General features: G+C 59.8%; 4 protein-coding genes across 4 annotated transcripts in view; all 4 read right to left on the reverse strand.

The window, feature by feature from the left end:
• The window catches only part of HOXA3 (homeobox A3), a 44858-nt gene extending 37112 nt beyond the window's left edge, over positions 1–7746 (reverse strand). Inside the window, exon 1 of the mRNA XM_087821224.1 lies at positions 7660–7746. The gene's annotated coding sequence lies outside the window, so the exon portion shown is untranslated. The remainder of the gene's footprint in view (positions 1–7659) is intronic.
• HOXA6 (homeobox A6) lies at positions 931–3297 on the reverse strand. The gene is made up of 2 exons (XM_016217012.2): positions 2597–3297; positions 931–1192 (listed from the first exon to the last, which is right to left on the reverse strand). The coding sequence occupies exons 1-2, from the start codon at positions 3036–3038 to the stop codon at positions 933–935; spliced, it is 702 nt and encodes a 233-aa protein (XP_016072498.1). The 5' UTR covers positions 3039–3297; the 3' UTR covers positions 931–932.
• Positions 7747–9159: 1413 nt separating the features above from the next.
• HOXA7 (homeobox A7) lies at positions 9160–12092 on the reverse strand. The gene is made up of 2 exons (XM_016216995.2): positions 11610–12092; positions 9160–10666 (listed from the first exon to the last, which is right to left on the reverse strand). Exons 1-2 carry the CDS (start codon positions 11986–11988, stop codon positions 10368–10370), a joined length of 678 nt encoding a protein of 225 aa, XP_016072481.2. The 5' UTR covers positions 11989–12092; the 3' UTR covers positions 9160–10367.
• Positions 12093–17864: 5772 nt separating this feature from the next.
• Positions 17865–21934, reverse strand: HOXA9 (homeobox A9). Its single transcript, XM_087821227.1, has 2 exons — positions 20352–21934; positions 17865–19316 (listed from the first exon to the last, which is right to left on the reverse strand). The coding sequence occupies exons 1-2, from the start codon at positions 20929–20931 to the stop codon at positions 19078–19080; spliced, it is 819 nt and encodes a 272-aa protein (XP_087677353.1). The 5' UTR covers positions 20932–21934; the 3' UTR covers positions 17865–19077.
• Positions 21935–24258: the final 2324 nt, after the last annotated feature.

A 24258-nucleotide genomic window follows, 5' to 3' on the forward strand; every position in this document is an offset into this window, starting at 1 on the left:
CCGTAGTTATTTTCCCGGGTTCTGAAAGATGAAAGTAAATCACAAACATAGATGAAAGGCAAGGGAGGGTTTCCCCGCTAGAGGCCCGGCGTCGCAGGCGCCCCTGGCAGGCTTGGAAACCACGGCTCCTGCCGCGCCCATGGCCCTGGGCCCCCTCCTGAGGTCCGGGGAGCTGCTGTGGTGGCAGCGCCAGCACTGTCGGAGGCGGGGAGCTGGAATCCGGAGCCCGGAGCCTTCGGGAGCCCGGTCGCTCCCAGGCTGTAAAGTTCCACCGGCGCCCAGGTTGCCTGGGCTCGGCTGAGGCCGCTTCTCTTCCACCAACGGTGGCGCGGGGCCGAGAGACTAGGCTCCCTCAGGGCCCCCTTTGTTCCTCGAGCTTCTTCCTGTCTGGGGGCGCACTGGGAGGCCACCGCAGCGCTGGGGCCCCAACCTTTAGGCCCCCCCTCTTTGCAGTGGCCGGAGTCGATTTGGTGGTGCCCTCCGGGACTTGGCAGCCAGGGACCGAGGCCGAAACGCCCAGACACCAAAAGAGGCTCGGTCCCGGGGTTCTTTCCTCTCCAGCAACCCCGCGCGTCCCGGGCTCAGGGGGGTGCGGAGGCGCTAGCACAAGAGTCGGGGACGAATTTGAGGCGCGCCCCGGGATCCAGAGCGGGCTTGGGCAGACTTGGAGAGCGGGCTTGTGTGTGTAGTGCACCCCGCTCCACCGCTGGGATTGGCTGTATGTGTGGGTTGTTTTTTCCTTCCTTTCCTTTCCTTTTTTTTTTTTTCCTGTAAGAAATAAATGCTCAGGCGTTTGCAAAGCTCCGGGCTCCCCTGAAGCTGCGTAAGCCCCCCGGATGGTAGCAGGCAGGGAGAGAAGTTGGGGAGCAGGCGAAGGCAAGGGGGCAAAGCCGAGGGAGGGCGCACCGCTGGCCTGGTCCCTGGCCCGGCGTCTACTCGCCCGCCTTCGCCTCGGCTTCCTCCCCGCTGGGCTGTGTGGAATTGATGAGTTTATTTTCCTTCTTCCACTTCATGCGGCGGTTCTGGAACCAGATCTTGATCTGGCGCTCGGTCAGGCAGAGCGCGTTGGCGATCTCGATGCGGCGGCGCCGGGTCAGGTAGCGGTTGAAGTGGAATTCCTTCTCCAGCTCCAGCGTCTGGTAGCGCGTGTAGGTCTGGCGGCCTCGGCGCCCGTGGCTCCCGTACACAGCACCTGCGGGCAGAGAGGGCCGGGCGCCCGTGAGCCTGGATCCGGGCAGCTGAGCCCGCCAACCCCGCACCGCGCGCCCTGGGCCTCCGGGCTGGAAACCACCCGCTCCGCGCTGACCTCTCCCACTATGTCTTGGGCCAAAAGCCGTCTGGATGGGAGGAGATTATTTCATACCACGCGAGCTATTTTCCACCTAAAACGACTGGGGGGGGGTGTTATTGTTTGTTTGTATTTTTGTTTTTTAAATCTGCTCTGTGAGAAAACCATTACAAGCAAAAGGATATAAGGAGCATTCTTAATGCGGGGTACCTAGGTCGTGTTTTGTGGGAGTGTAGTGTGTGTATGTCTGGGAGTGGGGGTGTGGAACCCTGAGTGTAGAGTAGACACAGCGAATCCACATATGGATCTCTGTGGAGATGTTACTGTGGCCAGCCATCTCAGCATTCAGTGCGCTTTTTGGGAGATTAAAAAACGGTCAGCCTCCTCAAATCTTTGCAATTTTCCCCAAATTGTATGGCCCTTCTGAGACATGCAGACCTTTCTTGAAAAAAAACAAGTGGATTTTAAAGCAAAGCACTGTAAGTTTTAAAATTCGCATTTAGGCACTGTCCTGCTCCAAGGATTCCTTGTGGAGTTTTTGGAAACTGTGGGGCAAAGAGATGAAGCTATGGGCCATCTGGGGTTCCTGGAAATGTAGGACTGTGATGGGCTATTTGTTCTGATGCCAAAGGGGCCCATGGGTGGGGGCTCCCTCCAAGCTGGGTGTCTGAGATATGGGCAGGGTTCTCAAAAGGAGGCAGAAGTTGGCTGTAAGTGAGCAGTTAAGTGGAAGGGGGAGGAGGGGAGGGAGGGGAGAGAAGAAATACTGCAGCTGGGGATGTGGCCCTCTAAGGCTTTGGGGTAACCCTGGAAGAAGCCAAATAAGGACCTCTATCTACCTGAGTGCCTGAAGGGCAGATAGGAGGTGAAGGGGGATTGTCAGTGATGGGTGCAGAAGGCCCAGTCGGCTTGGGAATCTGAGCAGGGAGCTGCAGTGTGCGCAGGAGCTCCCTCCCATCCAGCCTGGCTCTCTCTTTAGGTTGCCCCTGTCTAGGGTCTCACATAGCATAGCAATGACACCCCCCCCAACACACGCTCCCCTAAGGTGTCACCTTACATGGACACTAGTGCCCTGCCTTCACTATGCCACAGCTTGATTGCTCCACTGGGAATGGGTTGGGGTGGTATTTTTTTAAATCTCTCTCTTTTTTTTTAAGTCAAAGAAACTTTGTTCATGCTTCCTTCCTGCCTTTCTATTTCCTCTTTCGACTTTCTCCGTCTCTCCCTTCCTTCCTCCTCTCGCTGCCTCCTGCCCGCTCTCCCTGCGCGCTCCTGGGGGCGGGCGGGGGCTGCAGGGACATGCCTTACCCGCGCAGGAGTTCATCCGCTGCATCCAGGGGTACACCGGGCTCGTGTACTTCCGGTCGCTGCCTTCGTCATGCAGGGCTTTGCCCGGCACGCTGCTGCTGTCGGGTTTGTACTGCTGCTCGGGAGGAAAGTGCAGGTAGTCCCCGGGGCCCCTCTGCTTGCCACTGCCCGAGGGCGAGGCGCCACTGAGGTCCTTATCAGAATAGAAACACGAGGCCCCGTACTCGTAGGACGCCCGGTTGCAGGCCAGGACCGAGTTGGACTGTTGGTAGAAACAAGGTGAGGTGTACGTCTTGTCCTGGAGGCTCGACGCCCCGTACGAGGCCGGGAAGGGCCTCAGCGCGTCATAGCCGGCCGGGTAGAGGGGCAGCTGGCCCAAGAAGGAGTCCTGGCCGCTGGGCAGGCTCCCGGGGAAAGTGGGATTCACAAAATAGGAACTCATTTGCGCGCCCCTCTGCAGGACTGTGATTTGTTGTGTATTAGTACATCTGGCTATAACTATTAGTAGTCATCGAACTGGTTTGTTTCTGGATGGCCGAACGCCAAAAGCGACAGCAGCAAATCGCACCAGCTGACGCGGCGGCGGCCAATGGGAGCGAGCGCCGGAGCCCGCTCCCCGGGGACCGCGGCGACCGAGGCAGCAAAGTTACAAACAGCCCCCAGCCCGCCCGCCCGCCGCCCTCGCGGCAGATTGATGGGCGCGCACAGCCGGCCGGCCCGGCTCCCTTCCCGGACGCCGGCGGCGGGCCCGGCCCGGGCAGGGGCGCGCGGTGAGGCCGGGGCAGGGGCGCCCGGGCCGCCGCCAGGCCCGCCAGGCCCCGCCAGGCCGCTCTCCCCTCCTCCCCTTTTTGCCTCGCTGGATTTTGCCGGTTTTTCTCCCCAAACAGGAAACCTGACAGCTCTGCGCTCCGAGGGGCGGTGACGAGGATGGCTTTCCTCTTTGGGGCCTGCCCTGGCGGCTGGGCCCGCGCCTGCCCCTCCCCCTGCACTCCCCGACCCGTGGGTGCGGGCTCCGGAGCCCCGGGAGGGCTCTGAGAAGCCAGGCCTGAGCTCCGCGCCCCGCACTCCTTAGCAGGCGTCGCGTCCCCCCTCCTCTCCGTCCGCGCTCCCGCCGGGGGCTCGGGCCAGCGGGCCGCAGAGGGCCGGAGGCTCACCTGGAGCCGCCGGGACCGGCCAAAGGTGGTCCCTTACCCCGCAGGCCCCCTCCTCCCACAAACAGCGCGTCTCCTTGGAGTCCCGACTCCCTCCCCTCCAGTGGCCAGCGACTGCCTGGCCTCAAAGCACCCCCAAAACCTGTTCACCCCCGTTCCGCCTTTGAACCCAGGAACAGAGAGGCCAGAAACCACTGGTTTCTACAAGAAAGGGACCTACAGGGGAGTGGCCTTGAGACTGAGCTCTGAAGCCAGCCGCGGGACCTGCTCCCCTCGCACAGAGCCCGGGGAATCGCCCTCAGCCCCCTGGACCGCTCAGAACCGGGACAGATCCAGACAGGGAATCTCTGGGTTCATCGCAGAGGTGCGGCGGCCCAGGGTCCCTGGCCCAGCCGGTCACGGAGGGCAGCTCGCCTGGGCCCAAGGCTGCAGGATAATTGATGTGCTTGGTGTCTGGGGCGCCCCACGCCCCCACACTGTCCTGGGGTGGGTCCTCTTTCCTGCTTTTCCTGGGACTGGTCCGCGGCCTGCCCCGGACAGTGGCTCCAGAACGGGGACCAGTTGTCTCACCAGCTCCAGGAAATCGTGTGAATTGCTTTTACGGCAGTCCCAGGCCTGGTCTTCCCCACACAGGACAGGCAGAACCTGTCTGGTGCTGCTCTCTCTTGCCTGAGAGGTGTGCCTTGGAGAAAGTTGACTTTTACGGCTCATGGATCAGTCTCATTTTGTAAAATGTGATCTTTCCAATGGCATTTTTAGGACTGTATCTTGGGGGCTTGTAAAACCCCTTGAATTAGCTTTAAGATCCTCAGTTCTGTGGAGATTGAAAAAAGACTGTTTATATGATTTGGTCGAATTTCCGGTGGGTGATTATTAGCTCTGTAAAACTCTGGCAAATGCGGAGAGTGGGGTTCAGGACTTGTGGGGAGTGGCAATGCCCCCTAGGAATCTGGAAACGATTTTCTTAATCTCTTCCTTGCTTTTTTATTTTTTCCCACCTGCCCTCACTTCCCCTAAAGGGAAAAAATTGGAAAAGAACTGGGCTAAGGTTAGTTAGGTGCCCAGAGCCTAGTGTGAACCCTTGAAAGCTGCTGTTGCCCATCTCTGGGGGCTGTGCCCAGAAGCCTCCTGGTTGTGCCCCAATCAGTCCAACCTGGGAAAGTTTCTCCTTTGCATATATAAAAAAGGGCCTGGCAGGAGAGGCTAGAATTTTACATTTTCCTCGCAGTTCTTCAGGGAAAGGATTCAATAGATGAAAGTAAAAACTCAATAGTCAAAAAATTTAAAGGGAATTATTTTTTAAAGCTGTGTTTCAAGGAAATTATGTGTGAATTATTGTTTCTAAAACAAGACCATCAGATGACAGTGATTTCAAGCAAGTTTTTATGTAAGACAAAAAAACAAAAACAAAAAACAAAAACCCGTTTAGAGATGTTGATAAATGATTACATTTATAATTTCTGCTTCATTCTGCCAGGTCCCCCCTGCACGGTGTTGGGGCTGGTGGCAGTTTACGACTGTTGTTATTATTTGTTATGGTTTGACCTGGATTCTCAATCTAATAATGCTCCCAGCCAACAAGAGAATTTGATTTCTCAGCTAAGAACCAACAAAACATTGTATTTCTAGCTTCTATAGGCAGTAAGATGGACAAATATATTAAACTGAAATCTCTACATGTTAGCCAAGGCTGGTACATATCATGTTGGCAGCCGCCCAAATCTATTTCTCCAACCAGTGAATATATATTTAGAGAGAGAGAGAGCCAGAGAGAGAGAGAGAGAGAGACTGATTCAGGCGAGAATACAAGCCCCGGACGGCGGAGGGAGCCTTTACTGGGACGGTGAGAATGACCACCAGGGCTCTCTCTTCTCGGTCAAAGCCACACAGAAAGTCCACTTACCTTTCAGCTGCTCTTCAAGGGGGACGGGATGGCAGGCAGGGCCCCCCAATCCGCCCTTTCCCTGGGCTGCCCACTGAGCTCCTCGACCTTTGCCAGCCTGGAGGACGGCCTGCCGGTGTGGGGGGACCTTGAAGGCCACCTCCTCCGCCCTGGTCTCTAGCCCAGGCCAGAGCCCACAGCACACAGGTGCGGCCTGTGCCCGTCACGGGCTCTCGCCTGGAGCCAAAGGCCGCCTTCCTTGCCATAGCCAGTCCTTCCCAGGGTCAGCCAGGCCTGCAGGCCTCGGGACTACCAGTGGTCTCTGTGATTTCAAAATCCACAGACCGCCGCGTTCCCCGAACCAGCGTGCGCCCCCAGGGCGCCTTAGGACGCGCAGTTTGGACAGAAGCAGCCATGACGTGCCAGGCGGCCTGTGCAACCAGTCTCCATGGTGCTGGGGGGGAGGGGGGACCCGAGTCTAGTCGGGCGTCCAGCTCCTGTCAGGTGGCTAAGGCGGGGGAGGTTCCCGGCCAGTCAGGCCCTGGGAGACCGCCCCTCGGGTCCTCCCTCGCCCCCCTCTCCGCGGCCTGCTTGGGAATCTCCGAGGGGCCCGGGCAGTAGTCGCGCCGGGCTGCACCGCGCGGGGCTGCGGCTGGCGTCGGTCCCGGCGACGGCCACAGCGTGGCAGCAGCGAGCCGCCGGGCTCGGTCGCGATAAATAATGGGCCCGCGGCAGCCGCAGTCAGGCCGCCCGCGGCCCTGCGACGCGAAGGCGCCGCTGCCACCTCGCCGCGCGCACCCACGGCGCCCGGGGCGTCCCGAACCTCCGCGGCCCCTTCGTTACCTAACGCACACCGAGGTAGTATCTTAAGGTGGGAAAACATCAACAACCTACACCAAAAAAACAGAAAGAACTCGAGCCCAGAACCTCAGGGTGGCTTCTGGCCGCTGTCCCAGGAAGCTCCCCGCGCAAACCCAGCGGAGAGGCGCCCAGACCGAACCGCGGTCGGTGCCGCCGCGCGACGCACAGCTGACCCCGCGGCCCCCTCCGCGCCTCCGCCGGGGCGGCGGCACCGTCCTCTCCCCGCCTGCCGAAGGCGGGCGCTCGGGCGCCGGCCCCGCTGCGCCCCGGCGGGTGGGTGGGGGTCCCCCTATCGCCCAGACTCGGTTTGCAACCTCCTTGCAACCTTAGCAGCGGGCCCCTGCCCCTCGCAATGACACCACTCCATCCTCTGCACCGAAACTTCCCGCCAAGCAACACCCAGCCAATTAACCAGTCCTCTCCTCCAGCACAGAATCCCACCCGCGCGCCGCTCCCCTCTGCCCGCGCTCCTGACGCCTCCCATCGGAAAACCGCGTGGAGGGAAGCAGGCGATCCGCAGAGGACTCCGCTGAATTAGTAAGTTCACGTTTGTTTACCCCCCACGCCCGCCATCCCACCTTTCTCTCCCCAAACCACTTCCCAGGGAAGGGAGCCTGCCGTGTGAACACCAAACGCGTGTCGATAAATTCTCTTGGCCCTGGCCTCTTCCCCACCTTCCCAGGTCGGGAACTGTCCCCAGTCGCTGGGGAATTCAATCGAACCAATTGGGTCAGGAATGCAAAAAGGAAAGAAAAAAAAATTCCAAACCCGAGAGGCTGGCGGGGAACGCAGGGTGCAGGGCCAGTTCCTCTGGGGCGAGGCCAGGTCGCTGGGGAAGGGAGCGAGGCCTCGGTGCTCGCGCGCGCGTGCCAGGGCGCCGTGCCACCCGGAGGACGGCGGGCGTTCTCTGCCCCCGCGAGCCAGGGCGCGGAGAAGGGAGCGCGCGCGTGTGTGCGCGTGTGTGTGCGTGTGTGTGTGTGTTTGTGTGCGTACGTGTGTGTGGTGGGGGGCGGCTGTCCTGTCGCGTGCGAGGGGACGAATGTGAACGGGCGAGTGTGGGTGACGCGGGGTGTGCCCCTCTTCAAAGCCGCCCCGCGCGGCCTCCCCCGCGGCCGCCAGCGCTGGCTCCCCTCTCACCACCTTTGCTCCTGTCTCCCCACATGTCTCACCTTCAGATGGCGGCTCCCAGAAGCTCCTGCCCCTCTGACAGCTGTCGCTTGGGCTGCCGGGGAGACGGATTGTCCTCCCTCCTGGTGCCAGAGGACGCAGGAAATTAGCCAGGTTGCGAGTTGCCCAGCGGCCGCCGCGGCGCCCGGGGAGCTGGGCGCGCCCCACCTCCAGCGCGAGCGGCCGGGCCGGGCCGGCCCCGGGGCCTCGCCTCGCTCGCCATCGCCGGACAAAGCGCAGCCGAGCCGGGCTGGGAGGCAGAGCTCCGAAGCAGGCAGGACGGAGCGGAGCGAAAGAATGCGGCTCTATTCTCGCAAGGGAAATTATAAAAAAGTTCATGTTCACGGTTCCCATCCACATGACCGACAGCGGCCAATGGAAGGGCCGAACAACTCATAAAGTTGTATTGCAAAGTTGTAAATTTTCATAAACAACAACGGATTTATGACCCTTTCCCCATCTCTACGAGGAGGCAGCTCTTACACCGGCGCCATCTTACCACCGAGGCCGCCCCGACTTGGTGCCTCGGGTTTTACGGACCCAGTTGGACCGGGTTTTATTAAAAAGAGCATCGAGAAGCGGGCCCAGCCCAGGCAGGAGACGGCAGGCGAGGCCCTCGCCCCCGGAGCTCACGCTGTTCTGCGCTGTGCCCACCGCCCCCTCGCCCCTTCCCCAGCCCCTCATCCTTCCCCGAACCCCGACGCCCCGCCCGGGCTGGCTGCGGGGGGCTGCGGCCCGGCCCCCCTCGAGCCCTCAGCTGCAGCGCGGGGCTCCGAGGCGCCCTGGCTCAGCCGGGCTGCGGGGTAGGGGGGCAGCCGCAGAGGCCCTGAGTCCCACCTCCCGCCTGCCGCCAGGTTCAGGGCTCATGGAAAATTCGGGATCAGACCCAGGGTGATACCCCTTTGCAAACCCACCCCACACCCTGAGGCGAAAGAGCGGATTTGGATTCGCTCTTGGAATTTATGGAGGTTTTTGGGGAGGTTCATGGAACATAACGCATATCTAGCGAAGATTCCATTTCCAAGGTATCTGGAAGACGTTTGTGCGCACGTACACAAGTCGGACACAAACCCAGAGAAATGCGCATACACAGCTATGGACACACAGAAACGCATAGCGCCATTCTGCGCACACACATACACACGCAATTATTTACACACAGAAACACATTCGCTCAGTGACAGACACAGAAATACATACAATTACGGACTCAAAAATACACACAGGAGGACACTGAAATACATAGGCAAAAAGAGGCACACACATACCTATACAAACCCGCACATAAAAATTCCACACAAAAAGGAACTTGACCGGCATATGCACCAATTCGTGGACACCCAACACTTGGACCCTATTTGTCCTTTGGTCTTTTGCTTCCCTAAAAGCCCTTTGGACACACACACACACACACACACACACACACAGAAAGGGCTTGCTCTCCAGCTATAATTACCCTCCTCCCCAGCCCTCCTCCCCAGATAAAGCAGTCCACATTTCTTTGTCACCAAGCATCTTTATTTTTCTGTTACCTAAAACACGGTTAGCTGGGCGAGGCGGAAAGCATACCTTCCTGTTCCTGGAACCCGAGGCTAGAGCTGAGAGGGACGATAGGGGGACGCAGGACAACACAGATGAAGGGCACCAGGGAGGGCATTGGCTCTCCCCACCTGCTATAGAGTTAGCTCAAGACAACACACCATGCTACAAGGTCACCCCATTAACACATCCTTCCCAAGTCAAGACATTGCCTTACAAATGAGCTCCAAGACTTATATAAATGACAAAAAAAAAAAAAAAAAATCTTGTTCAAATATACAATATTTGCTATTGTAGGAAAAGTCAGGGTGTACATATTCAACATGGCTGGGCAGTAGGACACAGGGGCAGGGAGGGGGTCAGGGAGGCTGGGAGCATCTCTGCAGTCCTACTAAGCAGAAGCTAACTCAGAAATCTGCAGCCAGCTTGGGAATGCTCCCCTCCAGAAGTGGGGGGTGACGGGCCTGAGCTTGGAGTACCCAGGCCAGAGAAGAGGGAATTCTAGATTGCAGCACTTAGAATGCTTTGGAATAAATATATTATTTTTCAATTTAAATAAAAGCCAATGCCCTGGTCCCCCGGCCCCAGCACCTTCTCAGTGCAGCCTCAGGGACCCCCCAAAGGCTGCCAGCCACAAGCAGCAGGGGCCTGGCTTGGGAGGGGCCGGCACTAGGTAGGAGGTGAGCCAGCGAGCACAAAATAGGTAGTTTGGGACAAGTAGGTAGTACAGAGAGAATCAGGTCCTTGACCTATGGGAGAGGTGCTGGGTGTCTGCCAGTGTTGGGACACTCTGGGCTTCCTGGGAGTGGAGGTCCGCTGGGGCTGGGCCCATAGGTAGTTTGGGGGTGCCTCTCTCCGAGGCCTGTGCTAGGTAGTATTTTAGCCATGCCAGCGCAGAGCCAGCCGGCCTTGGGATGAGGGGGGTGTCTGCTGGGGGTCCTCAGAGGCAGAGGGGATCCCCAAGGGAACCCAGTCTAGGCGGCTGCTGTCCAAAACAGTTGGGAGCTGGAGTGGGTCATGGGGTCCATGGGGTGCAGGTTGGGGACTGGGTTTTTTGTTTTTTTTGTTTTTTACATTTTCTTTTTATTTTTCCACTTTTGTAAATAAAATCGCTGTGTCTCTAAAGACGCTTTCCTGACTGTCTGGTGCAGCCAAGGGCCCGGCTGGACCCTCATTCCTCCTCCTGGTCGTCGTCGTCGTCGTCGTCCTCAGCCTTGTCGGCCGCGGCGGCGGCGGCGGGCCCCGGGCCCTCGGGGGCGGCGGCGGCCGGACCTTCCTCCTTATGTTCCTTCTTCCACTTCATGCGGCGGTTCTGGAACCAGATCTTGATCTGGCGCTCGGTCAGGCAGAGCGCATGGGCGATCTCGATGCGGCGGCGCCGGGTCAGGTAGCGGTTGAAGTGGAATTCCTTCTCCAGCTCCAGCGTCTGGTAGCGCGTGTAGGTCTGGCGGCCCCGCTTCCTATCGGGCCCTGAAAGCAGACATGTGGACACATGGACACACGGACAGGCGAGCCAATAGGGGCACAGACAAGAACGCGCGTTAGCCAGGCCGCCGTCCCAGACCTCTTACCTTCCTCCCGGCCCTGACCCGGGGCGCGCGCTCCCCTCTGCCCTGCGCCCCCAACTCAGCTGGGGGAGGAGCGGGCGTGATAGGGAGAGACCCCAACTGCGGTGCCAGACAAGCAGGCAGCTCCCTGACGAGGGAAGGCGCAGAATCCCAACTTTACAACCGCGCTTTCCAGCCGGCTAGGCTTCCACAATGTCCTGCTGCCCCCTGACAAAGGGAAATTGTAAATATAGAGTGTGCGCAAGGGGAAGCGCTGCGCTTTTGCCATTCAAAGGCCAGTGGGGCCGCTTCCCTGCCTGGTTAGGCAAGTGGGCGACCCTCGGTGGCCCGCACTCCAGGGGCCCCCTTCCTCCCTAGCAGCCGATTCCCCCATCCCCGGACCTTCCTGGGGCACTCCGACCCTCTGTCCCCGCTCCAGCCCTGCACCCCAGCCTTTACAAGGCCCCTGGCACAGGGGCGCGCGAGGGGCCCTGAAGGGTTCGGCTCTCCCAGCTTTTGAGAAAGAAAAGCGGGGCTGAAAGGGCGAGGAGGAGGGAGGGAGGAAGAGAGAGAATCGCGACCAAACAAACTTAATGTTAAAATTCCTAGGCAAACGGAGTTAAATAAATTTACGAGGATTGAACCCATTAATTGGGCCATAAAAAGTTTTATGAGCCTCATTTACATACAATGCTACGGGTTCTCCACGCTATGGCGCCTCGACTCTAATTAAAACCAGAAAGGCAGCGCCGCCAGAAGTCACGGGGCCGCCCGCTCGCTCGCAGCCGCCGGGCTCCCAGCTCCGAGCTCCCCAGCCCCGCGCCCCCGCGCCCCCCGCGCCCGGCCCGCCCCGCCGCTGCGCCTACCTGAAGACCGCATCCAGGGATAGATGCGGAAATTGGCCTCGGCCGGACCGTGCAGCGCGCCTTCTTCCACCTTGTCGCAGGCGCCTTTGGCGAGGTCACTGCAGAGCCCGGGGATGTTTTGGTCGTAGGAGGCGCAGGGCAGGTTGCCGTAGGCGTCGGCGCCCAGGCCGTAGCCGGACGCGAAGGGGCTCTGATACAGGGGGCTGTTGACATTGTACAAGCCCGGCACGGTGGAGGCGAAGGCGCCGGCGCCCGCCCCGTAGCCGCTTCTCTGCGAGTTGGGCGCAAAGGAGCAAGAAGTAGGCTCGGCATTTTGGAACAGAGAAGCCCCCGCCGTATATTTGCTAAAAAGCGCGTTCACATAATACGAAGAACTCATAATTTTGACCTGTGATTTGTTGTCCGGCAGCTTTCAGTGTCGGTTTTACGAGGTAGCGTGATATATGATAACATTACACCCCCAGATTTACACCAAACCCCATTTTCTTTTGGACGGAGCTCGCCGCAGCACGTGACCGCCCACATGACCGCCTCCGCCAATCTCAGCAGCCCTCACAGGTGGTCTTGCTCCGCGGGGCCCGCGGCAGCCTAGAATGGAAGGGGAAAGGCTCCGGCGTGTGGCCGGAGGGTCTGCCCGCGTGCAGCCGGCAGGGCACGTCCCGCGGGAAAAGACCCGGGCCCCGCGGGAGCGCTCAGCCCGCCGCCAACCTGGACGCCTGGCCCGCAGAGGCTGCGCGGGGCCGACAGGGCGCAACCCGCTCTTGTCCACTACAGAACCCTGGACCAAGCCTTCGGGTCCTCTCCGCCCCTCTTCTGCCCACTGACCCAGCCCAGGGAGGGTCTCTGCGCCCCGCGCGCCCCGAAGTGACCCGATGGGCAAGTCTCTGCTCTGGGTAAATCGACTCTCTCTGCCTGTGTCTCCTCCGGCCCAGGTCCAGCGGGCAACAGGCTGGCTTAGCCTCGGGTTCAGATGGGGCCGGCGCAGCGTCGCTTCCAGCTGCAGCGAGAACGCAGCAGCAAACTGGAAACCATGTGGTTTGAATAAAGTCAAGGTCTCCCAGCTTCCTTTCCTTAATCAGGGGCGCACTGTTTATCCGCCTAAAGGAAGTAGTGAAATATTTATCTATTAATGAGCCTCATTTGCCAAAAGATTTACTAACGTGGGATTCCCCTCCCTCCTCCTGGACACTGCTGGCCCCTCAGGCTCTGGGTTTTCCCTCCCGGGCACCTGCCTGGCCTCTGACAGCCAGAGAAATGGTTGAACATTTTTGTCGTCCCAGCAACCTTGGATTCTCCCTGGCTGAAGGGGAACCAAGTCTCCCCCAGCTTGGAGGAACCTCAGGCCCTGCACCTTTCCAGGTACCACGTGTACCCCGAGGTTTCCGGTAGCCTTCCCTGTAGCCACCCTTGGGCCTCCACAGCTCCTCATGGGCTTGAGTGCCTGGGAGCAATACATGCTTTAGAGCCAGTTTGGAGAGGAGAGAGGGAGGCCCAGGCACCTGGGAACTGCAGCCCCCTCTGGGTCTCCTTTTCTTTCGGAGACACCCCCCCAAGACAAATAGGGAGACACCTCCCCAAAGCCCACCCAGCACTGGCAGCTTCATCTTTCGAAAGATCAGCTCACGGAGAGTGGAGCACACAGTAGTCACATTCCCTCCCATCCAAGCCCCCAGCTCCTGGAGCTTACCTTCCCAAACCTGCAACCCTTGGGCAGGGTTGGAACCGCCAAAGCCCCCTCCGCTCACTGCTCCTTTGAGGGTGGTGGGGAGAAGCCTTCCCCTAAACGCCTCATAAACTGCCCAGGCCGAGCTGGAAGCCTGGCGGCCAGGTCAGTATGCCTTTTACTGCTCAGCTCGATTGCACACCATAAACCCGACCTCACAATGGAATTGCCCCGGAAATTCTCCTCTAAATTATAGAGTTTGGTTCTTCGCGTACAAAGCGCTTCCCATCACTTTCAGAGGGTCCAGGCCGCCCCCCGTTCACCGCACCCTCTCAGGGGGTCCTAGGAGCACAAAGGGCCACGGGAGGGTTCAGACCCGCATGCAGCGGAGCCCCAGCTCCGGCCTAGTGGATGGCCCAGGGTGTGTCTGGGGAGGTGGGGGCTGTAGGCGCAGGTGGGGCCAGGGTGGCGTCCCCTGGAGGTACAGGAGCCTCGGTGGGGCAATATCCGGGATACCTTTTATGGCGGGGCAGGATGCTAGCTGTCTTGCTTGGGGAATGGTGGGGATCAGTCAGGAAGGGAAGGAAAAAAAAAACCCAAACAAATATTCCAAATAGCGTCCATTTCTGGCAGGAAATAAAAACCTAAGAAAGTTAAAGGGAGATGAAACAAACAAGGAGAGGGCCAGGAGATCAAAGAGGAGGAATTAGACAGCTTTAGACCAATAAATTGTTCCTTGAGTGACGCAGAGCTTAGATGCAAAGAGAAAGACCCAGGCCCGCCGACCGCTGTCTGTCTAGACTGGGCGGCTGAACGGCCGGCAGCGATGGCGGGTCAGGCAGAGCCTGCCCTGGGCGCGGGGACCCCGCAGGCAGAGCGGGGAGCGGCCGCGGGGAGCCGGGGAGGAGAGCGGCCCCGGCCCAGCGCGCGGAAGGTCTGCGCCACGCGCTCCCCGCCGCCTGGGTTTGTGCCGCGAAGGTCCAGGCGGCGCTGGCCGGACGCGCTGCCCCTCCGCCCGCGCGCAGGCGGCTCCGGATGCTGCCCCGCAAGGCCTCGGCCTCTCTGGACCCCAGGCAGCCAACTGGGGCACGTCCCGCGCGTGCCAAAACCTCCCTTTCGTTTCTGGTTTCTCCATCTCCTCCTGCCTTGTGTGGCAGCGTTTTTAAAACGAAAAGGCCAGATAGAGCCAGGCTTTCCACAGGCCTCTTTAACTGCGTGTTCTGGAGCCGGTGGTATCCTACATATCTGGCTGGGGGGGAAAAAAAAACAACAAAAAACCAACACGATTGCCCTGGGTTATTTGTGACAATATTCTCAGAAATACGCTCGGGCGCTCGGCCTGGAGCAGGCACGTGTAGGCGGGGTTCTCATCTGCCCCGCCGTCCTTAGATGAAGACATTGGCCACCGCCGTCCTGGGGCTGGGTTCCTATACACCGAGCAATATGTGTTTCCCCTGCTTTTTTGGTACCAGGTTGCCTTCAACCTTTAAATCCAGTTAAAAATGTCAACCCAGCCCCCCGGCAGCGCACGGAGCCGGCCAGAGGCCCCGCGCCTGGCTGTTCGCTTCTCTGAACGTTTCTGTCCGCGCCCCGCGCGCGACCTGCGCGTCGGTTCTCCATCCAGTAAGCAGCCCCGGGTCGCGGCGCGGGGACACATCCATCCCCGACGAGTGCCCAGGAGCTCGGGCTGTCGCGGGGTCGCGTCTGGGCGGCGGACAGGGAAGCCGGCCCCAGGCAGCCCCGAGCTGGGAGAACCCCTTCCCAGCCAGCGGGCAGGCCAAGGGCAAGAGAGGCCCCGCCTGGCGATCCGAGAGGCCTCTGGGGTCCCCGCCGGCCTGCACCTACCTGGGGCCCCCCGTGACCTGGGGAGAGAAGCGGTGGCCACCGATCTGCTCCGTGGCCATTTATTTGTAGTTACATAAACGGAGCTTTCCATCTGCCGCTTGGATACGCGGCCGCGGACGGCTCTCGGAAAGTGATAAAACCCTTCTGACAATCGGATGCAGTGAAATACTGTGTCTTATGTAATGAAATAGGATGAAGGCGCGTGTCCGTAATACCAACGTGTGTGTATGAACAGGGAAAGAAGGGGGGGGGGAGAGCGAAACACCCGGGAGAGATGTCAGCCAAAACCCAGTCCCCAGTTTTATAGCTTGTGCAGCGCGGAGATGCAGGTTGTAAACATTTTGTGGGCTTGGCAGAGACGGTTACAATCCAAATAAATGCGCCGCGTGCAGTGTTCACGGGGCTCCCGGGCGCCTCGAAGAGCTCTCCGTGCGCTTTCGAGTTTTCTCGGGGAAACCATCCTGCGCCCGGGCGGATCCTCGCACCGGCTCTCCGGGGCGCCTCCTGGCAGGCTCCGGGCGGGTTCTCCACTCAGGGTGGGGGGTAGGCTGGGCCTTGGTGGGGGTCCCCTCCCTCCTCCTGGCCTCCTGAGCAGAGGATGCCCGACCGAGCAGCCGCAGCATCTCCACTGCCGAGGAAATTCCGCGGCGAGAGAAAGCAGGCGCGGCTTCCACGACGTGAGCGCCCATCCTGGGGCTGGGAGGCTGCTTTAATTATTTTAAACATCACATTTATTTTATAATAACCAGAGAGTCCCTGGTCTGTCCCCCCAAGGATTCCCATCTCTAGGCAACTCTGCCGCCAGACCTACACTGGACAGTCACCAAGGACGTCTTTACGCCCGATTTCCAGCCGCTTAAATTTTATTGTCACGTATTCAAGGCAGCCGAGTCCCGGGGTCCTGGCTCACCCGCGGGTGCTGGCTCCTCGGAGCCTTTACCAGGGCGCAGCTTTTGGGGGTCTCCCTGGCCCCAGGACCTTTGGCACGATGCGCGCCCTCTGCGCACCCTCTAGGTGGGGGTCACCAGGTCCGGGGGCTGTAGGCCTTTCGTCCCTGTGTCTGTCCGCTGTCAGCCGGGTTCTCCGAGCGTCGCGCGTCGCCGAGACTGGTCCGGGGCTGGGGACGGTGACCCTGGAGCGGTCCCCGCGTCTCGAGCTGCCGTCCTGCAGCGCTAGGCCCGCGGGGTGGAGGGGGACGGGAGGGGGCAGGCCGGGCGAGCCCCTGCCACTTGCTCGTTTCCCAGTGAGGCTCCCATCGTGGCGTGAGCAGGACGGAAAAAGACGCCGCCGCCGTTCACACGAACCTGGGGCTCCCCTGGCAGCCAGGCTCGCGTCGAGTCGACATCTTAGGAACTTTCCAGGGTCGCGGCGGCGGGAGATGGCGGCGTGGCTGCCTCTTGCGTGGAGTCACACTGCCATCTGCTGGCCAAGCTGTAGTACTGCAGCCCCGGCTGCCGCGCCTGAACTTCCTCGGCGGCCGCCGGGGACCCCACTCCCCGAGGCCCGCGAGGGCCTGGTCCCCGGGGGGGTCTGCGTGGAGCCCGGAATCGACGCCGCGGAGAGGGCAGCGCCCATAAAAGAGGGCCGTTTCCGCAATCGCTTTATCGGCGGCAGACAGAGCAAACAAATGAAAGGGCTTTGGTGGAAAATCTTAATTGGGGCTGGACAGTTGTAAACTCATTAAGGGCCGAATTCCAGACAGTTCGCAGACCCGGCCTTTATGGCACAACCTTAGTGCCCATTCTTTGAAGTTCCTTCTGTCTGCAGCAACAGAGGGCGTCGCCCCAACCTGGCGGCGAGGTGGGGGTGGGGGGTGAGGGGACACCCCGTCCCCGGCGCCCTGGCTCCCCTTTTACTCGTCGGAATACAGAGAGATACCTTCGCAGAAGTCGGGGGGTGGGGTGGGGGGAGTGGGGGCAAGAAAAGAGCCGGGGAGATGAGGCTGAGCCCTCCGGTCACACGGAGAAGGCGCCCGGGCCTCCGAGGTTGTGGCCGTTCCCCCCGCAGCCCTTTACACCCCATAAACAGTAACAGCCCTCATTTCTTTTATGGCACTTCGGGCTCTTCGGTTGCCTGGGCCCTGCCTCTGCCAGGACTTGTGCTGGGGAGGGGGCGCGGAGCAGGGCCCAGAATCCCCCGGGCCAGCCTGACGGGAGGTGGGGTGAGGGGGTGCAGGCCTCGGGTCCCCGCAGGAGCTCCCGAAGGTCTGTCCCCGCAGCCACGTTGGGGCGATCGGGCTCGTGTTTCCCTCCTGGAGACTCTTTAGGGGTCAGGCCCTCAGCTCACGGTCCCGGTGCCCCCCACCCCCACCCACCCCCACCCCCACCCCCTGCCAGGGGAGGCCCAGCAGTCTCCGTGGACACGGGTTTGGGCAATTTCTTGGGGCGCCAAGATGAAAGAGTGGCCTTTCCTTGCTGCCAGCCAGCGATACTGGGGACGCCAGCCCAGCTCCTCGGAGGCCTCCTGGCCGTCTGGCAAAGGGACACAAAGCGGGGGGACCCCGCCTCGCCTCCCCGTGTTCCCCAGCCTTCCTCAGACACTGTTGCTGGTGCCGCGGGGCAGCCACGGGGCCCTGAGGCCAGCCCGCCGCTGCCTGGGGTAGATCTCACCTCCCCGAAGCCCCGCCGCCGAGCAAAATCGAGGTTCTGTCTCCCCCCATCCCAACCCGGCCCCACCCAGCGACTATCAAGGCTCCCCTGCCCCAGGAAACGGTGCAAAGAGCTGACCCGCAAAAAAATAAAAATAAAAATAGTCAATATATTTTATTTGGCAAAAATTTAAATATCTCAACACAACAATTTGGTCAGTAGGCCTTGAATTAAGTATCACAAAATATACAGTGTGTGTTCAGCCCCGTGGAAACCCCGATTCACCAAGAGTACAGATCTACGGCAGCCCAATGGCGGTTTCATAGTGTATAATTTATTATCAATAAAATTAGCTCCATTACAGTATTATTCCCCCCCCCCAGTTAAAATTAAACATAAACCATAGGTAGTAACCTTCTGCACATACGTAGAGCTCCGAATTTCCTCCCTGTTTGTCTGGTGCAAAAACCATGTTCAAGCTGGTCTGGTTGCCTTTTCTGGAACGTGTGGGTTATCTACACAATGGATGAGACAAGGTCCACAGAGCACGTAGAGACTAAAATGCCCGAATTTCAAGAGTGGAGAAACCCATGAACCTATGCATCCCAAAGAACCCGTTCTTTCTTTTTATTAAACATTTTATTTCACTGAGAAACCCTTACAGCTAATTTACAATCAAAGGTTAACAGCCTAGTTATACAGAAGACATATCCCACTACAGAGCTATCGTCTAGGCAATTGTTCCCCCCCACCCCACCCCATAAACAACCTGAGTTTGAATTGAGTCCTAGCTTTCACAATCACGACGGGCGCCTCGCCCAGCACAGAAGTTCTGAGTCACAAAACATAATTACCACAGTAAAACACAGTGTTCAAGTATCTGGGCAGATCGCTCTGCCCCACAAAGAGAGAATTAAATTAACTACACAGACTAAAAACTATACAGCCCGCAGTCAACAGTTGTGCATTATAAAAAGGTAGTTTTTTTTTTTTTTAATTTTTTTGCTTGTTTGTTTGTGTGAAGTCAGGAACAGGTAGGTTTTATAAAATATATACAAGCTAACAGACACAGCCACCGGCGCCAGCTCTCCCTTGGGCTTCCACTTCTTTTTCATTCATTTATTTGTGTGGGTTGTTTTGTTTTTTTGTTTTGTTTTGTCTTAACAGAAAATGGAAAGCTTACAATACCTCCTCCAGGAAACCGGCAGGCCAAGGAGCCAGCCTGGGGAAGGTCTGCGCGGGGAGCCGAGGCCTGGCGCGGAGCGCGGCTCTGCGCCGGGTGCGGGAGGCCTGGGTGCGCGGCGGGAGGAGGGGCGCGGCCCTTTCTCCGTCCCTCTCGCTCCCTCGGCTTCCTCAGCCGGCTCCAGGGGCATCACTCGTCTTTCGCCCGGTCCTTGTTGATTTTCTTCATTTTCATCCTGCGGTTCTGGAACCAGATCTTGACCTGCCGCTCGGTCAGGTTGAGCAGCCGGGCCACCTCGTACCTGCGGTCCCTGGTGAGGTACATGTTGAAGAGGAACTCCTTCTCCAGCTCCAGCGTCTGGTGCTTGGTGTAGGGACAGCGCTTCTTCCGCGTGGAGCGCGCGTGCAGCCAGTTGGCGGCCGGGTTGCCTGCGTGGAGGAGAGAGGGGGGAGAGAAGCGGGATTTAGACGGACCAGCACGCCCCCTCCCCCTCTGCTGGGGGCTGGGGAGCCTCCCGGGGTCTTCGGCCGAAGCGCAGGACGCTGCTGAATGGGTTAGGGCAGGAGGCAGAGCGGCGGACACAATGGACCCCTGGCAGACAGACGCGGGGACGGTCACTTACAATTGCGCGCAGTAAAACTCGGCTCCCCCTCCCCTCAGAGGCCCTCCTTTCTCCCCAGTCCCCCCGTTCTTCGCTCTCCCCTCCCACTTCCCGAGCACTGTGTGAGGAGTGAAATTTGAAAACAGATCTTCTTGCCAGGCAGGGGGAAACCACGCTGCCCGGCGTCCGCGCAGCCAGGTTAATATTCTCGCTCTCCGCAACTCCGTGCGCCTGCCCTTCCCCGCCCGTCCCTCCGGTCTCCGCACCCCTTCTCTGACCCCCCCGGGAGGCCGGCCCGGCGCCTCCAGGCGCCCCAAGGCCGGGGATCACCTCCCCAGCTTATTAGAATAATCTGGCACCGGGGCCCTCGCGCCCGGGAGCTCGCAGCCTCCTCTCGGGCCGGATTTACGCCGCCACCGGCTGAGACAGAAAGCGGGGGGGCTCGGCCCGTCTTCCCGGCGTCCGGGCCGCAGTTGCTGCCGCTGCTCCCGGACAATCTACTCTCACAAAAGACACTCTCTGCGAAGCTGCTTTCGAAGAACAGCCCAAAGTATCTCTGCCCCGGTCCCGGGCAGCCGGGGAGAGGGACGGCTGGTCTTGGCTCGCCCGCAGCACCCGCCCCGCCCCCTCTCTCAGTAGCAGCCACCTCCCCTCCCCCCCAGCCCGGCGGCCCCGCTCGTCACAGCTCCGTGGACTTGGGGCCCCATCCGAGGCGTCCCAAACAGCAACTTCTGGCTCCGGGGCCTCTGCTCTGGAGGCTCCCCGGGCGGGCGACGGCAGGCTCGAGAGAAAGCTGGCGGGCCGGCAGATCCGGGTGGCCGGCGTGGAGGCGGCGGCCGGCTTGGAGGGAGGAGACACTTACTGGGGTCGATGGGGGGCTTGTCTCCGCCGCTCTCATTCTCAGCATTGTTTTCGGAGAAGGCGCCTTCGCTGGGCTGTTTTTCTCTATCAACTGAAGGAGAACCACAAGCATAGTCAGTCAGGGACAAAGTGTGAGTGTCAAGCGTGGGACAGTCACCCCTTCTGGCCGACAGCGGTTCAGGTTTAATGCCATAAGGCCGGCTGGAGGGCAAGCCCGCGAAGGAGAGCGCGCCGGGCGTGGGCTCCAGCCAGGAGCGCATGTACCTGCCATCCGGCGCCGCCGCCGCCACGGGCGCCTGGGGGTGCACATAGGGGTGGTGGTGGTGATGGTGGTACACGGCTGCGGGCACCGCGCTGGCGCCGGCCGCGTGCACCGGGCTCCACGAGGCGCCGAACACCGCCGCCTTGGACTGGAAGCTGCACGGGCTGAAGTCGGGGTGCTCGGCCAGCGCCGCCGCCTGCCGGGGGGGCTGACCCAGGGCCCCCGCGGCGTAGCGTCCCGCGCCCAGCTCCTCCGCGGCGTCGGCGCCCAGCAGGAACGAGTCCACATAGTAGTTGCCCAGGGCCCCGGTGGTGGCCATCGCCGTACCCCGCGCCCTGCCGGCTGGCCTGACCCGCGGAAATTATGAAACTGCAGATTTCATGTAACAACTTGGTGGCACCAGGGGGGGGAAGTACAGTCACCTAATAAGTTGCCGGCGCCCGCGCCCCGATTGGCCACGCGCGTCACGTGGCCGCCCGGCAGAACAATAACGCATAAATCACTCCGCACGCTATTAATGGCCCGGTGTTTTGCAGTCATAATTTTTATAGCAAAAGCCATATGTTTTTATGCAAAGAGATCGCGGCGCTCAACGATCGGGTTTGTTTTAATTGTGGCCAACGACGATTAAAAGATCAAATCTGGCCTTGCCTCTGGACTCCCGCCCCTTCCCGCCGCCGCCACCAGACGCACGCACTTCTTAAGCGGACTATTTTATACCACAATTAATCACGCCATCGGCGAGGCGCGGGTCCCGCGCGCGAGCGCGGCCAGCAGAGCCCCTCACATAAAATTAGACAATAATTGAAGCCATAAAAAAGCAGCCAAATCGCATTCTCGCTCTACTGTATTTAAATCTATATTTATATTTCATAAGGAGTTATTGTTTCAGAAGCCACACAGGCTGGTGGGAAGTTGGGAACGACCCACAGATTCGTTTACCTCGCCGTGGCTCCCAGTTGTAAAAATTTACGAGGACTTGGAAAGGTTAAATTAGACTGTTGTGTTTGGTTGGCGGGCTCCCTGTAAATAATCCCCGAAGTCCCGGGAGATGCGAGTTTACCCCGGCCGGCCTCGAAAAGTCAAATTCAACGCAGTCGCCTTCCCAGACTGAGCCACCACCGCCTCTGCCCGCGCGCGCCGAGCGGGGACGGCGGCCCAGAGGACACAGCCCATGGAGGGCCCCTGGAATCTACCCGACCCGGTCGCAGGGTGTCCCGGCAGCTCCCAAATTCACCGCTGCGCGGCCACCAAGGAGCGGCCAGCCATCCCTGCTCCGAGTGTTTGGGGGCCTGGTCGTGTCGCGCCTCCGGCCCCAACCGCGCTCAGCGTCAGCGGGGATCACGATCCCCCGCATGGGCGCAGCATGCGCCCTGGCCCGGTGCTCAGCCCCCGAGAGGCCCTGATGCTGAGCCCCTAACCAGAGCACAGAACCACGAGGCAGCCTTAATAAAAGGCCAGTGCGGCCTAAGAGACTCGGTGGCTCAGTAGCTGGGAGGCCCGCACCGGAGAGGCTGGCCCCCGGGCCCAGCATGAATCCTTCGGGTCTCCCTCCTTCCTTCCTTCCCCCCTTCCTTCCTTCCTGGCCACTGCCCCCGGCGGGCCCGCCTGGGTTACCCACGCGGCCGGGCGGCTCAGCGGAGCTACGAGGCCCAAAGTGAGGTGGCCGCAGCTCAAGTCCAGGGCCAGAAATTAAAACGGGGTGGGGCACGGGGCATTGACTTTAATGCCATCATTCAGCCTGACCACATTGAGGAGGGTGATTCTCACCCCTTAGAGTCTTTCGGAGGTAAATTGAAAGGCCTCGGCCTCTTTGCTAATTGGAAGGGAAAAAAAAAAAAAAAAAACCCACACCAAACACAAAAGGAAAGCAGCGCCTACTAAAACCGGGGTAATTAAATTCACGTGTGAACACTGTGCCTGCAAGAGTGTGTTTTTCATTAGCCCACTTCCCTGGCGGCGAGGGCGGGCGGCCGTGGCGGCTTCCACCTCTCTTTCTGCCTTGCCCGCCCCAACAGTCCCAAACCCTGAAACATCTCTATCCCGCCCCGGGAGCGGGGGGGACACCCTCAAATGCCGGGCTCTGCCTGCGAGGCTGAGAGACCGCGCAGAGACCGACCGCGCGCCCCTTTCCGCGCCCTGCCGGGGGAGGGAGGTGGCCGCCCCAGTGAACTCCGACGTGGCCGGCCCGGCCGCCTCAGCCCCCTCCCCCGCCCCGATATTTTCCTTTCCCTGCAAATTCCTCCGCGCTATTCCCACTCCCTCCGCAGCCCAAGGAGGTCCCAAATATGGGGCAGTTCCGGGGGTTTCTGAGATTTTCATTAGGAAAAATTAATCCGGGAGGAAACCTTTGCTCCTAATTGTAATTGTCTGCAAACGGGCTGGACACGCCTGGCTGCCTTTTGCACTGTTTTGTGTTTTTTTGTTTGTTTTTGTTTTTTTTACCCAGAGAAGACACGAATTATTTATAGTATTTTTAAAAAATAATAAGGCCATCCTTTAAATAGCCTTAGCCCCCACGTAGGATGCTATTAAGTAATCAGAAGGGCTTGCGTGTCAAGTCGTCCTCACTGGTGCCTAGAATGGGGGGGGGGGATCACAAAACCAAAATTATCCCTCTTCAGCCCAGAGGTTTAAGGGGAGACTATTCGGGTTTTGTGTCTGCGTTTATTTTGGAAGTAAACGGGCTTGCGTGTGCATAAAGAAATAATGAGTGGGATTACAGACGGTCTCTTTTTTGCCCCAGAGTTCTAAAACCTTGGCCCTCAAAACAAATCCAATTCTCAGGTCCTGAAAATGGCAGAGAGGAGCTGAGGGTAACACCGTGTGGGCCTTTCGGATAACAGGACCCGGGGCTGAGCGGTGGAAACAGCCCCTGGGCGCAGAGCTGAGCCGGGAAGGGCAGTCCTGCTAGAGGCAAACAGTCTGAAGGGCTCCGGGGTGGGGGTGTGGGGGGGTTGGGAAGGGATGGAGGTCGTTTTCAGTTCCCAGTAATAATGAAAATAAGCCCGTCGTGGACTACTACTTGGATTAAGGACTCAACTTTGTATTCCAATGGTTCCGGAATTCAGAATTCCTTCCCCCTGTTATTTGAAACACTGGCGCTGGAAGGGTCCCCATCTCCAGCAGTCAGTCGTAGGCACAAGGATGCCACATCCAACCTACTCTGAACCTGAGAGAGGCTACTGGCAAGCAAGCAGCCAATCTTTGCCCAGGCGGGACTCCCTTATCGCGGTTAAAGCCCGAGCTGAGGCCTAGGAAGCTTCCGGAGACTTCCCTCCGTGGCCCGGCTCCCTGCGCCTGAGCTGGGCCTCAGCCCGATCTGGCCTCAGGCCCCCAGCGAAGCTGGCGAAGGCCTCCTTGCAAAAGCCGCCGCGAATGCCCCCTGACCGGGTCTCCGGGGCGGCGGCGGCGGACCCGTGGAGCAGGAACGCAAGGCCGCCGCCATCCGGTCGTGATCGTAACCGAGGCCTTGTCTGCGCTCAGATCCACAGCCCTCGACAGACGCCCCACGCGAGCCCTGCCTGGGCAGAGGACGGCCTCTACTTGAGCGCGCAAGAAAAACAGGGCGCCCACCCCCACCAGGGCTCCCCCCAGGCCAGCCTGGGTCGCGCCAGAAGGAAGGACCCGGGAGGAAGGGAGGTGG

Source organism: Miniopterus natalensis, chromosome 10 (assembly GCF_054644295.1).
Source record: "Miniopterus natalensis isolate mMinNat1 chromosome 10, mMinNat1.hap1, whole genome shotgun sequence".
Taxonomy (NCBI): domain Eukaryota; kingdom Metazoa; phylum Chordata; class Mammalia; order Chiroptera; family Miniopteridae; genus Miniopterus; species Miniopterus natalensis.